We start from the raw sequence: 16333 nt of genomic DNA, 5'->3' as shown, positions 1-16333 counted from the left end.
TGCAGGAAGATTGTTCCCGATGTTAGGGAAGTCCAGGACAAGGGGTCACAGCTTAAGGATAAGGGGGAAATCCTTTAAAACCGAGATGAGAAGAACTTTTTTCACACAGAGAGTGGTGAATCTCTGGAACTCTCTGCCAGTGAGGGTAGTTGAGGCCAGTTCATTGGCTATATTTAAGAGGGAGTTAGATGTGGCCCTTGTGGCTAAGGGGATCAGGGTGTATGGAGAGAAGGCAGGTACGGGATACTGAGTTGGATGATCAGCCATGATCATATTGAATGGCGGTGCAGGCTCGAAGGGCCGAATGGCCTACTCCTGCACCTAATTTCTATGTTTCTATGTTTCTATTCCAGTTTCCAATCTGGAAGAAAACAAATCAAACCTTAGATCTAAACCTCTTACTCCTTACTCTAAACCTATGCCCTCTTGTTTTAGATAGCTCTGCTATGGGGAAAAGATTCCTATTATCTATCCTATACATGCTCCTCATAATTTTGCAAACTTTTATCTAGACCCCTTAATCTCCAGGAAAAACAAATCGAGTCTTCCAACTCTCTTCATAACTGCAAGGCACCATCTCAGATAACATCCTAGTGATTCTCCTCTGCACTCTCTCCAAATCAATCATGTCTGTATAGTGTGGCAACCAAATTTTACTTTAGACTTTATACAGTGCGGAAACAAGCCCTTCGGTCCATCGGGTTCGTGCCAACCAGCGATCACCACGCACGCTAACACTATCCTACACACTAGGAACAATTTACAATTTTATCAAAGCCAATTAACCTACAAACCTGTATGTTTTTGTAGTGTGGGAGGAAACCAGAGCTCCCAGAGAAAACCCTCACAGGAGAACATACAAACTCTGTACAGACAACACCCGTAGTCAGGATTGAACTTGGATCTACCACTGCGCCACTGTGCTGCCTTGTACTCTGCTGCAGCTTAACTAATGTTTTCACATTATATCATAACTTCCCCATATTTACAACAAATTCCCCAGCTAATAAACCTTGTATACCATCTACACTGTATTATCTATCTATGCTGCCACCTTCAGGAATCTTTGGACATGTACACCCTTGGTCCCTCTATTCTTCAATACTATCTAGGGCCCTGCCATTCATTGTGTATGTCCAACCCTTAATGGTCTTCCTAAAACGCATCACTATGTACTTATAAAAATTAGATTCCATCTTCCATCTCTAAGCCCATTTTCCAATCTGATCACTTGGGTGGCACAGTGGTGCAGCAGTAGAGCGCTAGAGACCTGGCTTCAATCCTCCCTCCAGGTGCTGTTTGTACTGAGTTTTCACCTTCTCCTTGTGACCGTGAGTTTTTTGAAGGTGCTCCAGTTTCCTCCCGCATTTCAAAGACAGACATGCAGGTTAGTGGGTTAATTGTGGCTTATGTAAGCTGTCCCTAGTGTGTAAGGTAGAACTAGTGTGCAGGTGGGTGATCGATGGTCGGCATGGACTCTGTGGGCCAAGGGACATGTTTCCATGCTGTATCTCTAAATTACACTAAAACTAAACATTTTCATCCTGCAAGCCTCTATTCACTATCAACACCACCAACAATTTACATAGAAACATAGAAAATAGGTTCAGGAGTAGGCCATCCGGCCCTTCGAGTCTGTACCGCCATTCAATGTGATCATGGCTGATCAATTTTTGATGTGCTCTAGCATGGAGATGACCACAACTATATCATCTGTTGCGATGCGTGTTGCAACTCATTTAAAAAGCCAAGATGGTCATTGGGTTTTTTATGATCAGCAAAGCAATTAATTTGAATGTTATGTATAATGTTCTGAATATTTTGTCTTTAGTGAAGTAGTGAAGATGAAGAAGAGATATGAAGTTGGTCTGGAGAAACTGAACTCTGCCGCATCTCAAGTTCTTGTCATGCAGTCTGAATTGGCAGCCCTGCAGCCTGAACTGATAGTTGCCAGTGCAGCAGTGGATAATATGATGATAATCATTGAAAAAGAATCTATTGAGGTCTCGAGGACAGAGGAGATTGTGAAAGCTGATGAACTTGTTGCAAATGATCAAGCAATGGCAGCAAAAGCAATTAAAGATGAATGCGATGCTGATCTGGCAAAAGCATTACCCATTTTGGAAGCTGCACTCGCTGCCCTTGACACACTTACGACACAGGTAAGGAAAGTATTTGTCAGGATTTTTTTTAGTGGACCTTAGAAAGACATTTAAGTATTTTCGGATTCAGGACAAATTATATATTTTCCAAATATTTAGCAATATTTCTGAATTTATATTCTGGAAAGTCAAAAATTCCACTACTTCAAATTTAATTTAAACTTTGCCATTAGTCAGGACTTTGCCATTGTGGGTTGAAGCAGACGATGCACGCAAGTGGCACCAAAGAAATGAAGTCAGAAGCCAATTTTTTCTCTCCTCGATTTTCTGGAACTTTGGCTTGTTTTAAAGGGTGCATTTAGTGTAATATATAATAATAATAATAATAATAATAATAATAATAATAATAAAAAACTTTATTACAGACTCGCGGTCCAGACAAGGGGCAACATTACATAAACATGCATTGCATATTAAAAAATATCATAAAGTACATATAAAATCTTAGTATATCACATAAAAGCATATTAAATTATATATATAAAAAAACACACAATACATGAATTAAAAATCCAGATTAAAAGAATGATCAATGTCCTACAACGAGACAACGATACCAGTGTCTCCACAGCTGGGATTCGTAGCGTGTAGTGCTAACCCTTATGTTTGACAAGGCAACAATAATTACATTTTTAAAGTCATTTATTCTGCAAATGAATTTATACATATGATTTCTTAGGATAGCTTCTAAAGTACTGACTCATGCTGCCACAAACATGTTACTAGCACTACACCATCTAGGTTTCCTTAGCAGTGTTCTCATTGCATCTTTATATGCCACCTTTAGTCTCTGCAAACTTGTCTTTCCATAGTTCGAACACAGGTGTGCAGTGTAGAGTGGTGTGCAGTATGCGCTAAATAGCGACATCTTCACCACATCTGCACACGCATCAAATTTACACAAGAGAATATTCGCCTGTACATACAGCATGCGTTGTTGCCTATAAATATCCTCATCATATGTCATTTGTTCTGTAATAAAATGCCCTAGATATTTTACCTTATTACAGACACTAAGATTATTGTCGGACAATTTAAAATCAGGAAATTTTAGACATTTATCCTCTTTGGTTCTACAGATCATAACAGCACTCTTACTAGCATTATATTTAATATCATGTTCCACACCATACACAGAACATATAAAATATATTGCAACAAATTATGAATAGGTAACATTTTGCTGAAAATTGTAATCTGTCCTGTTATATATTTCATGTAGAATAGATGGGCTTACAATTGGCCAGGCCTTGCCAGGGTGCTCATCAACTAACCTTGTTTAAAATTAGGGAAAAGGCTTATGAAGCTGATGCTTATCATAGAACTATAGAGTCATATCAGGGCGGCGCGGTGGTGCAGCGGTAGAGTTGTTGCCTTACATTGCCAGAGACTGACTATGGGTGCAGTCTGTAAGTAGTTTGTACATTCTCCCCGTGACCTCGCAGGTTTTCCCCAGGATCTCCAATTTTCTCCAGGATCTCCAAAGACATACAGGTGTGTAGGCTAATTGGCTTTGAATAATTGTAAATTGTCCCTTGTGTATGTAGGATAGTATAAGTGTGCTGGTCAGCATGGATTTGGTGGGCTGAAGGGTCTGTTTCTGTGCTGTATCTCTAGACTATTGCATATTGACTAAACTAAACTAATTGTATAAAGTGTGGCATTTTAGTGTTGGAGTCGTCCTCCTCACTTCCCCAGATCATGCAGTCACAAGGCATCACCGTATCTTATGCCACAGAATGAGGCTCTTTGGTCTGTAAGAGTTAGAGACATACAGCACAGAAACAGGCCCTTCTGCCAATCATATCCATGCCGAACATGATGCCTCAACAAAGCTAGTCCCATTTGTCTATATTTAGCTCAACATCCCTCAAAACTTTCTTATTCAGGCACCTGTCCAAATGTCTTTTAAACGTTGTTATTGTACTTGCCTCAACTATTTTCCTCTGGCATCTCCTTTCATGTACCCACTATGTGGAAAATATTGTCCCTCATGCTGTGGTTAAATCATACTCCGCTCCCCTTCAATTTTGCCCTCTGATACTTCATTTCCCTACTCTGGGGAAAAAGACTCTTGCATTCACTCTATCTATTTCCCTTATGATTTTATTCACCTCCATAAAGATCAGCCCTCAGCCTCCAAGGATTAAAGTACGAACCTGCTGAACCTCTTGCTCAAGTACTCGAGTCCTGGTTACAGCCCAGTAAATCATCTTTGCTTCCTTTCCAGCTTGATGGCATCTTTCCCCTAGCAGGGTGACTAAAACTGAAAACAATACTCCCAAGATCGACCTCTCTCTGGATCCCATGTGAACTAACCTTCCAGAGAAGCCTACTGTGCAAAGCCTTATCAAAGGCATTTGTGAAGTCCATATAGACTATATCTACAGCCCTGGCCTCACCATCAACTTTCTCAGTTACTTCAAACAAATAACTCCCATGTACAAACCATGCTGAGTATCTCTAATAAACTCCTGTTTATCCAAATCTTATCCCGCAGAATTCTCTCCAGTAACTTTCCTACTACAGATGTTAGGCTTACTGGCCTCTAGTCCCAGTCTACCCCACCTCAATCTCGCCTGAACCCGAGAACATTAAGCTGCCAGTCCTGTCCCTCCCTTAGCCTTTCTGTAATGGTTATAATATCCCAGTCACATGTACCTATCCATGCCTCGAGCTCATTTGCCTTGCTTGCCTGTCTGGCCTCGTGCATTGAAATAAGGCAATTTAATCCAACCATCTTTCCTCTCTCCCTGCCATGCTCCTGCATGGCCTGTCTACTGAACCTCCTGTCGTTGAATGTATCAACTTCCACCCACCCGACTGTCTCCCATCTGTCCCACTATGTCTTTGGATCCATCTCCACTCCTTCAGGTAGAAGGTACAGGAGCCTGAAGACTGCAACAACCAGGTTCAGGAATAGCTACTTCCCCACAGCCATTAAACTTGGCTCGGACAAAACTCTGAACATTAATAGCCCATTATCTGTTTATTTGCACTTTATCAGTTTATTTATTCATGTGTGTATATATTTATATAATGGTATATGGACACACTGATCTGTTTTGTAGTCCAATGCTTACTATGTTCTGTTGTGCTGAAGCAAAGCAAGAATTTCATTGTCCTATCAGCGACACATGACAATAAACTATTTTGAACTTGATCTAGTTTAAAGCTTCCTTAGTAGCACTTGCAAACCTGCCTGCCAGGATATTGGCCTTTCTTCAGTGTAAGTGCAACCCGACCCTCATACACAGGTTACTTTTGCCCCAGAGGAGATCTCAATAGTCCAAAAATCTGAATCCCTACCCCTGCACCATCTCTTCTGCCAGATATTCATCTGTCACATCTTCATATTCCTACCGTCACTAGCATAAGGAAAAATCCAGACATTACTACTATTGTGGGACTGCTTTTTAACATTTTGCCAATCTCACTACATTCACTCTGCAGGACCCTCATCCCTTTTCCTACCTGTCATTTGTGCCAACGTGCACAATGACTTACTGTATGGCTACTCACCCTCTTCCTTGAGAACTGTTCCACAGCCACTCTGAGATATCCTGGACCATAGCGCAAGGGAGACAAGACACCAGCCTGGACTCCTGTTGCTTCCACAGAATCTCTAGTCTGTACCCTTAACTATTGAATTACCTATCATCTTCACTTGTTTTGACTTCACCATTGCTCCCTGTGAGCCAGAGCCAGACTTGATACCACAGACCTGGACATCCATGGAATGGACATCCCCTCCCAGTAGTATACACAAGGATGTACTCGATTTCGAGGGAAATGGATTCCTCTGCCTACTCCCTTTTCCTTCCCTGGTGGTCATACATCCACTTTCGGCCAGCACCTTGGGCATGACAAAATGCGCAGGAAGGAAATGCAGATACTGGTTTACACCGAAGATAGACAACAAAATGCCGGGGTAACTCAGGCAGCATGTCTAGAGAGAAGGAATGGGTGACTTTTCGGGTCGATACCCTTCTTCAGACGACCTTGAAATCTACCTTGTCCAGTCTACCTTCGGCATGACCACCTGTTGAATCAATCCCAGCTCCTCTTAGAGCAAACCTGGAAAATGATATATATAATTAGATATGAAACAGTAATAGCATTTCCCATATTGCAGGTAATGGAACACTAAAATGGAATTTAGATGATCTCTTTTGTTGGTATAAAAGCTGTAATCTTGCATTTAAACTGTTGTGCTACCACATGTTGTGTTCTTTTTCTTTTTAGGATATCACTGTGATGAAATCTATGAAAAGCCCTCCGTCTGGAGTAAAGCTGGTTATGGAGGCAATTTGTATTTTGAAAGGAATAAAGGCAGATCGAATTCCAGATCCTACTGGGTCAGGTAAAAAGATTGAAGATTTCTGGGGTCCAGCCAAGAAGGTGCTGGGTGACATGAAGCTCTTGCAGTCTCTCCATGAATACGACAAGGACAGTATTCCTTCAGCATACATCAATGTCATTCGGAGCAAATACATAACTAATCCAGAATTTATTCCAGAAAAGATTCGCAATGCATCCACTGCAGCTGAGGGTCTTTGCAAATGGGTCATTGCAATTGACTCTTATGATAAGTAAGTTATTTCAATTGGATTATAGAACATGGGAATTAATTTCAATTCACAGCTTTACATCTGCATGAGATGGAATTGACGTGTTTTTTTAATCTTCCTTTTTTTCCCCAGAGTAGCCAAAGTTGTGGCTCCAAAGAAAGCAAAACTCGCATTAGCTGAAGGTGAATTAAAAATAGCAATGAATGGGCTCAGGAAAAAACAAGCTGCACTTAAAGACGTGCAAGATAAGCTTGAAAAATTACAGGAGAATCTGGAAACAAATAAACAGAAGAAAGCAGACTTGGAAAATCAGGTACTTTATATAACATTTATAACAACCATTGGACAAGATGAAATCTATCAATAAGTAAGTCTTCAGGAGTAATTTGCATTTTTTGGGAGTACCTGCAAGATAAGTCTTCTTCTTATCGAGTTCACTCACAACATTAGAAGTTGTTCAGCCAGAGCTGGACACACGTCTCTGCATCTGCATACAATGGTGTCTGTCTTGTGCTTCTTGTGTGTGGTGGTGGTGGAAAGATTGGTGGAAACTGGGCCGCGACGTGAACGCTCTTTCCTTCACCCCTGTAAGATAAGTGTGATGCTGCTTTGCAAAAGGTTAACGACAAATAATAAACATTTTAAGTTAGACAAAAATGCTGGAGAAACTCAGCATGTGAGGCAGCATCTATGGAGCGAAGGAATAGGCGACGTTTCAGGTCACGACCTGAAACATCGTCTATTCGTTCACTCCATAGATGCTGCCTCACATGCTGAGTTTCTCCAGCATTTTTGTCTACCTTTGATTTTTCCAGCATCTGCAGTTCTTTCTTAAACATTAATAATAAATATTTAGTTATTGAATGGAACATGAAATGCATTACATATGGAAACAGTACGCAGAAACAGATAATTTGACTGAATCCGAATGTGTTAATATTTAATCTTCTCCTGAAATATTTACAATTCTACCTGCCTATTTTATTTCAGTATCAAATGTTCCCTTTTACTTCCGCCAACTATATAAACACCAGATACTTCAGATGCTGGTATACAAAAAACAACACACTAGAAGTGCTGGAGTAACACAGCGGATCAGGCACCATCTCTGGAAGACATGGATAGGCCTCGGCCTAGGCCTAGGTCAAGTCCTAGATCCATCTACGCCTGCTGGAGCTCCCAGTTGCTAACTCCTTTTCACATTCACATACCAATCTTTCTGTCCTTGGCCAACATGAGACCACGTTCAATTTGGAGGGACAATATCTAATATCGCTTTTGGGTAGCTTATAACCCAACAGTATGAACATCTGAATCCTTCAATTTTAGGTAACAATTGCACCCCTCACAACCAGTCCTCCTTTTATTTCCCCCTCTTCCTGTTTCACCTGGATCCCCATGCATTTCTCCCACTATCCCACCTTCCTTTCCCCTCCCCCCGGTTCCTTAATAACCTATATCGCTTCATCTGGCTTCACAATTTACTCCATCTCCTTTTCAACTTTATTTGTCTTTTATTATCTATCCTTTGTCCACCCACCTGCCAATAAAAAACACCCTCATCTGTATCCACCTATCACTTGCCATGCCTTGCGCCCATCAGTTTTCTCCCTCCCACTAGCATTCGTCTGAAGAAGAGTTCTGACCCGAAAAATACCATCTATCCATGTCTTCCAGAAATGTTGACCCACTGACTTACCAACATTTGTGCATTTTATTTTTAGCCACCTTTATGACCTATTCTTAAATGTTTGTGGTCTCTACTTCAGTCAAATGAAGGATGGCACGCTGCCGCAGTGGTACAATTACTGACTTACAGCGCCAAAGACCCGGGTTCGATCCTGATTATGGGTTCTACCTGTACAGAGTTTGTATGTTCTTCTTGTGACCTTGTGGGTTTTCTCCAGGTGCTCCAGTTTCCTCCCACATTCCAAAAAGCTGTGGGTTTGTAAGTTAATTGACGTGTAGGATAGAACTAGTGTACGGATGATCGTGGACCCGGTGAGCCGAAGGGCCTGTTTCCACATGGTATCTATAAACAAAACTAAACCATTACTCTGCTGTTATATTCCACGGCTCCAGAATCACAGTTATAAATGTTTCTCCTTCTCGCAAATACAAATCATTTATATTTAATCTTCCACTAATGTGCCCCTTCATAGATTCTTTCTTTAATCTCCTTTATTCTTTTGAAAGAGCCCCCATTTTTCATCACTGTCTTGGTCTTAATATCTTTTCGTTCAGCACAGTATCCAGGTTGATGTTCCATGACTTCTCCGTTGTTTAAAGATCTTATCTCAACTTTGCATGTAACTCCAAATGTAGTCTTTGTAACATTGTCAACCATATTTAGCCCTATATTCTGTACTTCTCTAATTCTTCTCTTTCCTTCCCTCAACCTCCCTCCCTATCCCTCTTCCCCTTTGCCTCCCACATCCACCCCCCCCTCTCTCCATCCGGTCAGTCTTAAACTTGTAACTTTTGTTCGCTTGCGGCAATAACAATACCTTACCTCCTAGGTTGATTTGTGCAGTAAAAAGCTGGAGCGTGCAGATCAACTCATTGGTGGACTTGGTGGGGAGAAGACGCGCTGGAATCTGACAGCCAAAAATCTAGGACGACAATACACAAATCTAACTGGCGATATCCTGATTTCTTCTGGAATTGTGGCTTATCTGGGGGCATTTACTTCGACTTACAGACAGGTAATCTAAAAATAATATAAAGTTAAATTTGTGCAAACACATATTTTTTCACCAATATTTCTATGGAATCTATTCTGAAACTTCTATTTTTATATAAATGTTTATAAACCATATGTTTTATCAACTAATTTTTCATAAAATTGATTTAGCAATGGTAGAATTACATTTTTAAATGGTGCAATTTGAATAATAGTATTCAAATTTCAATGTTTTAATGTTAAATGCAGATTTGCCAAAGGGTTAAAATCATGTAAATTTGATACCCACACCATTTCCCAGTGCAATATTCAGTCTCCCCGCTCATGAAAAAGGGTCACCCTTGCCAACTTGAAACCACAAGAAGGTGATCACTGTTATTTAAATAAAGTTGATGTGAACCCATTTCTTAAATTTTAGCTGTTTCAGATTTAAGAGTTGCAGGTTGGTTTTCTGAACCGAGGAGAAACAAATTAAGATTGTTCTCTTTCTAGGTTTGTTCATGAGCCTGGTGTTAGAAAAATGAAGATAGTCACAAAAAGCTGGAGTAACTCAGTGGGAAGGAACGGGTGACGTTTCGGGTCGAGACCTGAAGTCTGAAGAAGGGTCTCATAGAAACATAGAAATTAAAGGAGTAGGCGTCACCCATTCAATTCATGGCTGATCATCCAGTATCCCGTACCTGCTGCATACCCCCTGCCCCTTAGCCACAAGGGCCACATCTACTCCAGCATTTTGTGGCAGAGAGTTCCAGGTTCACCACTCTTTGATTTAAACCGGTTTTAAAGCATTTCTGCCTTAGTTCCTTCCTACAGCAGTCCTAGAAAAGAATGTAATGGTCTACCCAAAACGTTTTTCTCCAGAGATGCTGGCCCCGCTGAGTTACTCCATGGGTTTGAGTTTAAACCATCTGCAGTTGTTACATAGAAAAATCCATAGAACGTTTATGGGTTTAACACCATCCAGTTATAAATATCGCTGATTGTTTAATGCAAAAAAAATGCAAAAAAAAACATTTATTCCCACGAGAATGGGCACGCAACTGGCCTGCCCCTTGATAATCCTTTTCCTTTTACCAAACACTTTAAAAGTAAATTACGCAGAAGTGGCTATTATAGCCGTGTAGTGGTCAATGATTTTGAAACATTCTGTTACCCTAATTGTTTGTTCCATTTTGAAGTCTGTGGTCCTGCAGCTTTTTTGAGAATTAGCAGCAGGAGATGGAACTTTGTTCTCTACTTTGAATCACAGATGTGCTCCAATTGCTTCTCAAATAAATATTAATGAAATCTAACAAGTAATTTAGGTATCTTTAAAGGTTTTATTTCCAATGTTTTCACCTCCGTCTATTGCACATGCAACATTTTTGCATCTTTACTGCTTGTCTCTGCATTGTCCTTAGATACTTATTTTAATTAGCCTGTCTCACATTGTGTAGCAACAAGCAGAAAAATGGATCCGTAAGTGCAAGAAAATGCTCATCCCATGTTCTGATGATATGTCCCTGACGACCACTTTGGGGGATCCTGTAAAAATTCGAGCTTGGAATATTGCTGGATTACCTTCTGATAGTTTTTCCATTGACAATGGCATTATCATATCGTAAGTATTTACGACTGACATTTACAGTTTGACTATTAACCAAGGGGTTTTCTTTACATAGTTGACAGGTCTAGTATTTTGAATGCAAGCTGCTCAACAAGATCAAGGGGAGTAGATGTTGGAACTCATCCCAACAGAAGAATGATCCGCTTGCATTAAATGGCTCTGGTGGTTCCATCACACTTGTGCTCAGATGCATGTAATCACAGAAGAGTTGCGTACCTTTGCCAAAGTAACGTAACTTAGATCATTTGTAACTTTGACAATGTTTGTAATGACTGGGATAGAAGCTTGACTGAAACATGGAAATGCTGGAGAGATTAGCATGATTTTTGATATTCAGAGTTCAAGGAGGAATAGAATAGATTGAAGACAACATGACTGGATGGAGGGGTTGAGCTGATTCCTCTGATGGTGTCCATAATGTGAAATTTGAACGGGTAGTGGGATTACTGATGAGGTGCAGCTAAGCTATTAACAATATAAGTTAACCAGGTGCCGTCAAGGGAAATTACATGGCCACAAGTATTTTGGTGGAAACGGGATCGGTGGAGCTCAAGGTCAATTCTCGCCTTAGGATTGAGGATGACTTGCGTCCAGTTCAGTTGTATAGTCTCTGATATGACAGCTGAAGTCAATGCTGGGCTCTCAGACTATGCCACAGGTGGTGATAGATGTGCTTGAAGTTATGGTGGAAGGTTAGTGTGTTGTTTACACTGGATATCTATATGTTCCTGTTGCATGGTCCCATTTTATTATTGATTAGGCCAAGGGAGACATAAATTAAATTGTGAACATCAGAGAAAGCATGAATGGAGATAGATGAAAAAAAACTACAAAAACATGTACATTTAGGTATAAGACAACCTACGCATGTCACCTCCAACAGCATCCCACCACTGGCCACATCCTCCCATCTTCTCCCCTTTCTGCTTTCCGCAGAGACCATTCCCTCCGTAACTCCCTGGTCAATTTGTCCCTTCCCACCCAAAACCACACCCTTCCCTGGTACTTTCCCTTGCAACCGCAGGAAATGCTTCACTTGTCACTTTACCTTCCCCGTCGACTCCATCCAAGGACCCAAGCCGTCTTTCCAGGTGAGGCAGAGGTTCACCTGCACCTCCTCCAACCTCATCTATTGCATCTGCTGTTCCAGGTGTCAACTGCTCTGCATCGGTTAGACCAAGCGTAGGCTTGGCGATCGCTTTGCCCAACACCTCCGCTCAGTTCGCAATAACCAATCTGATCTCCCGGTGGCTCAGCACTTCAACTTCCCCTCCCATTCCAAATCCGACCTTTCTGTCCTTGGCCTCATCCATGGCCAGAGTGAGTTTAGCCATGGAGGAGGCCCAGGACAGACTGAAGAAGGGTCTCGACCCAAAATGTCACCCATTTCTTCTCTTCAGGGATGCTGCCTGTCTCGCTGAGTTACTCCAGCTTTTTGTGTCTATCTTCTATGTTTAATTATAAGAAGAGACTGGTTAGGCTAGCACTGTTTTCCTTGGAATGAAGTAGGCTTAAGGGCGATCTAATAGAAGTTTATAAAATCATGACGGGTATAGATAGGGCAAATAGATGTTCCCCAGGGCAGAAGAGTCTAAACTTAAAGGGAATCGGTTTAAGGTGAGAGGGGGGAGATTAAATGGAATCTATGGGACAGGTTTTTCAGGAAGTGGCAGAGACAGGTACAATTACAACATCTAAAATACATTTGGACATATACATGGATATGAAAGGTCTAGAGAGATAAGGGCCAAATGCAAGCAAATGGGACCGACTGAGGTCAGCACTATGGTAGATGTGGTGGGCGGAAAGGCCTATTTCCGGGTTGGATAACCATGTTGTATTTCCATGCCATTCACATGTAAAATAAGATCATAGCAGACTGCCACTTTAACATTACATGAATATTTAACTTGCAGAAATGCTCGCAGGTGGCCATTGATGATAGATCCTCAAGGCCAGGCAAATAAGTGGGTTAAAAATATGGAAAAAGCCAACAGTCTTCATGTAATTAAGCTCAGTGATTCTGACTTTGTGAGAACGTTAGAAAACTGCATTCAGTTTGGCACACCTGGTAAGTGATAAATATGCAGTTTGTAAGCATTGCCTTGAGGAGGCACAATTTACCATTAAAAAAAAAAACTAGCTTCTGCTGGTCATATTTAGACAGAACAATAACTGGACTTTTATTTCCAGCTGTTATATCAGATAATGTACAAAGCAATCCCAATCTCCAATACAATGCTGTGATGAGCAAATAGGTTAGAATATTGTTTCGCATTCTATTCCTTCTGATCCCAATGTGATAACAGCGGCTAAAATGAAATTAAATGAAATTATTACACATAAATAGATAATTTGCGAATGAAATTTGTAATGTAAAATTATAAAAGTTATATAAAAATCTTTATAAATATTACAAAATATAATATAAAAGTTATATACAAGTTCCTTGTAGTGGTATCCCTGATATAAAATTTCCTGACTATGGGTGCTGTCAGTTTGTACGTTCTCCCCGTGACCTGCGTGGGTTTTCTCCAAGACCTTTGGTTTCCTCCCACACACCAAAGACATACAGGTTTGTAGGTTAGTTGGCTTGGTATAAGTGTAAATTGCCCCTGGTGTGTGTAGGATAACGTTAATGTGCGGGGATCGTTGGTCGGTGCTTAGGCCTGTTTCCACACTGTATCTTTAAACTAAACTCAATTTATATTAATTACTTGATTTTTCAGTTTTGTTGGAAAATGTTGGTGAGGAGCTTGATCCCATCTTGGAACCATTGCTACTTAAACAAACTTTCAAACAGGGTGGAACCATATGCATTCGACTTGGTGACTCTACAATTGAATACGCCCCAGATTTTCGTTTTTACATCACAACCAAATTGAGAAACCCACATTATCTTCCAGAAACATCTGTCAAGGTCTGAAATTTGATCAACATTATTTATTGTATGCTAGATTTTTTTAAATAATTATTTGTTTATGAACTATAGGCTTCAGTAGCAAGGTTTCCTATTCCTAATTTGAGATTCAACTGAATAGATTAATGGGATTTTATAGTCACCATATTGGTGTGGACGATGAGTCACATTTAGATCGGACTGAGGCAGTGCAGCAGATTCCTGTCCTGGAGGGATGTGAATGAGCAAGGTAGGTTTCTGCAACAATTTGCTAATATTACGATCACCGTTACTGACATTAGCCTTTTATTCCAATTACATGTACTTTAGCAAGGCATTCGATAAGGTTCTGCATGGTAGGCTGCTCTAATGGTTGGGTTTGCATGGGATCCAGGGAGAACTAGATGACTGGATAGAGAATTTGCTTCATAGAAGGAAGATGAGGGTAATGTGGAGGGTTGTTTTTCAGACTGGAGGCCTGTGAATAGTGGTTTGCTTCAGGGATCGGTGCTGGGCCCAATGCTGTTGTGGTTTATATGATCAATTTGGATGAGAACGTATAAGGACTTAGTGATTAGAAGAGGCCGTGGATGAAAGCAATGTTACTGCTGGATCTTGATCAGCTGGGCATGTGGGCTGAGGAGTGGTCACCCTGCTATGGGAAAGATGTTGTTAAGCTGGAAAGAGCGCAGAGAAGATTTATGAGGATGTTGGCAGGAGTCGAGAACCTGAGCAATAGGGAGAGGTTGAGCAGGCTAGGGCTTTATTCATTCGAGCGCAGGAGTCTGAGGGGTGATCTTGTAGAGGTATGTAAAATCATAAAAGGAATAGATAGGGTGAATGCACAGAATTTTAGTAGGGGAATCAAGAACCACAGGATAGAGGTGGACAGTGCGAGGGAAAGATTTAATAGGAACCTGAGGGGCATGTGGAACTAGTTGGGGCATCTTGAACTCTGGACAACTTGGGCCGAAGAGCTAGATTTCTTGCTGCGTGACAGTGCCTTTGTGCCTCAGTGCCTCAGTGCCTCTGTGCCTCTGTGCCTCTGTGCCTCTGTGCCTCTGTGCCTTTGTGCCTCTGTGCCTCTGTGACTGTTTAGAGTGCAGAGTAATACTGGTATTCAAACCAGTTCTCCTTCTTAACCTAAACATTTCTTGTAACTTTGTATTAAATTCTAAACAACATTAATATATATATTGCGTTATCTGAATAATAAAGGGAAAAATACTTTTATCATCTCTTAATCGATTTTTTCCTCTAACCCTCTTCTCTTGACTGCTTGAAAAACACGGTGGATGATCTCCCAATGACTGATCATAGGGTTAACTGGCTCTGTGTTGCAGCCATTTCATTTACAATTTATGGATCCAAGACAAACAAAAATCAAACATTTCAGTGATCAGTTTCATTGTGTTGAAAATGTGCCCGTAAAATAGTCCATGACCTGAAGGAAATACTAAACATAAATTAGAATCTCATATCTTGCTGTGATATCATGTATAAGGTTGGTGAAGTATGAAGAATCTATGGCTGTTTAGCACGCAACAAAAGCTTTTCACTGTACCTTGGTACACGTGACAATAAACTAAACTAAACTGAAAGTCATGTTTTCAAATATGTGGCAAGCACTTTTTTGCATAAAGCTTCTATCTATGATATATCCAAGGTTTACCTTGTTTAACATTAAAGATGCACGTTTTTAGCAATCTTAGATTATTACAATTTTATATATTTTCTTGCTTACGGACAAAATCAACTTATGGATGTCACTAAAAATGGAAAATATCTGTTACCCGGGTGTGAGTTGTCGATGATTAAATTGAGTTAATAAAAGAGGTTATTTTAGAATTCTATAATGTGATCAGTACGTATATGGTAATGTGAAATAGAAGTATTATATTCATGTTCAATAATGACTGCAATAAACTGTAGCAATCTTAATGTTTTTTACATTTTCTCCTAACCTACAGGTGACACTGCTAAACTTCATGATCACCTCTGAGGGAATGCAAGACCAGCTTCTGGGTATCGTAGTGGCCAGAGAAAGGCCCGACTTAGAAGAAGAGAAGCAGGCTTTAATTTTGCAAAGTGCGGAAAACAAAAGGTAAATAAAAATCTCTTTATTAATGCACATTCTTCCCCATTGTAGACTCTTTCTTGATGTGTTTGAACTAACGTTCTACACAGATAATGAATTGTATTTAGAGATTTTAAGCAGGTGCCATTAGGCCTCGCAAAAATAGTTGTCTCAACAGAACATACCAAGACCAAGTATGGCCAGCATGGGCAAGTAGGGCCTATTTCCACACGGTACCACTCTGTGACTGTATTACTCTATGACCACTTGACTCAACCCAGAGACAACTGCCAAATAGTCTTATAACATTATGAAATCAAGGAGAAGTTGAGGCT

At 40.5% G+C, this 16333-nt stretch overlaps 1 protein-coding gene and 1 long non-coding RNA gene across 2 annotated transcripts in view; one reads left to right on the top strand and one right to left on the bottom strand.

Annotated features, from left to right (window-relative positions):
- Positions 1–16333, top strand: part of dnah7 (dynein, axonemal, heavy chain 7) — a 237985-nt gene that overhangs the window by 149403 nt on the left and 72249 nt on the right. The window contains exons 42-49 of the mRNA XM_055637789.1: positions 1832–2162; positions 6408–6754; positions 6866–7046; positions 9253–9438; positions 10853–11016; positions 12939–13093; positions 13752–13942; positions 15892–16025. Of these exons, the coding sequence (XP_055493764.1) occupies positions 1832–2162; positions 6408–6754; positions 6866–7046; positions 9253–9438; positions 10853–11016; positions 12939–13093; positions 13752–13942; positions 15892–16025 (1689 nt within the window). The remainder of the gene's footprint in view (positions 1–1831; positions 2163–6407; positions 6755–6865; positions 7047–9252; positions 9439–10852; positions 11017–12938; positions 13094–13751; positions 13943–15891; positions 16026–16333) is intronic.
- LOC129698652 (uncharacterized) overlaps positions 2513–16333 on the bottom strand; it is a 30131-nt gene continuing 16310 nt past the window's right edge. The window contains exons 3-6 of the long non-coding RNA XR_008723695.1: positions 9246–9345; positions 8623–8765; positions 7139–7318; positions 2513–6239 (exon numbers count right to left, since the gene is read on the bottom strand). This is a non-coding gene — a long non-coding RNA (uncharacterized LOC129698652). The remainder of the gene's footprint in view (positions 6240–7138; positions 7319–8622; positions 8766–9245; positions 9346–16333) is intronic.

Source organism: Leucoraja erinacea, chromosome 7 (genome assembly GCF_028641065.1).
Source record: "Leucoraja erinacea ecotype New England chromosome 7, Leri_hhj_1, whole genome shotgun sequence".
NCBI classification, from domain to species: Eukaryota; Metazoa; Chordata; class Chondrichthyes; order Rajiformes; family Rajidae; genus Leucoraja; species Leucoraja erinaceus.
This window is presented reverse-complemented; position numbering and strand designations above follow the sequence as displayed.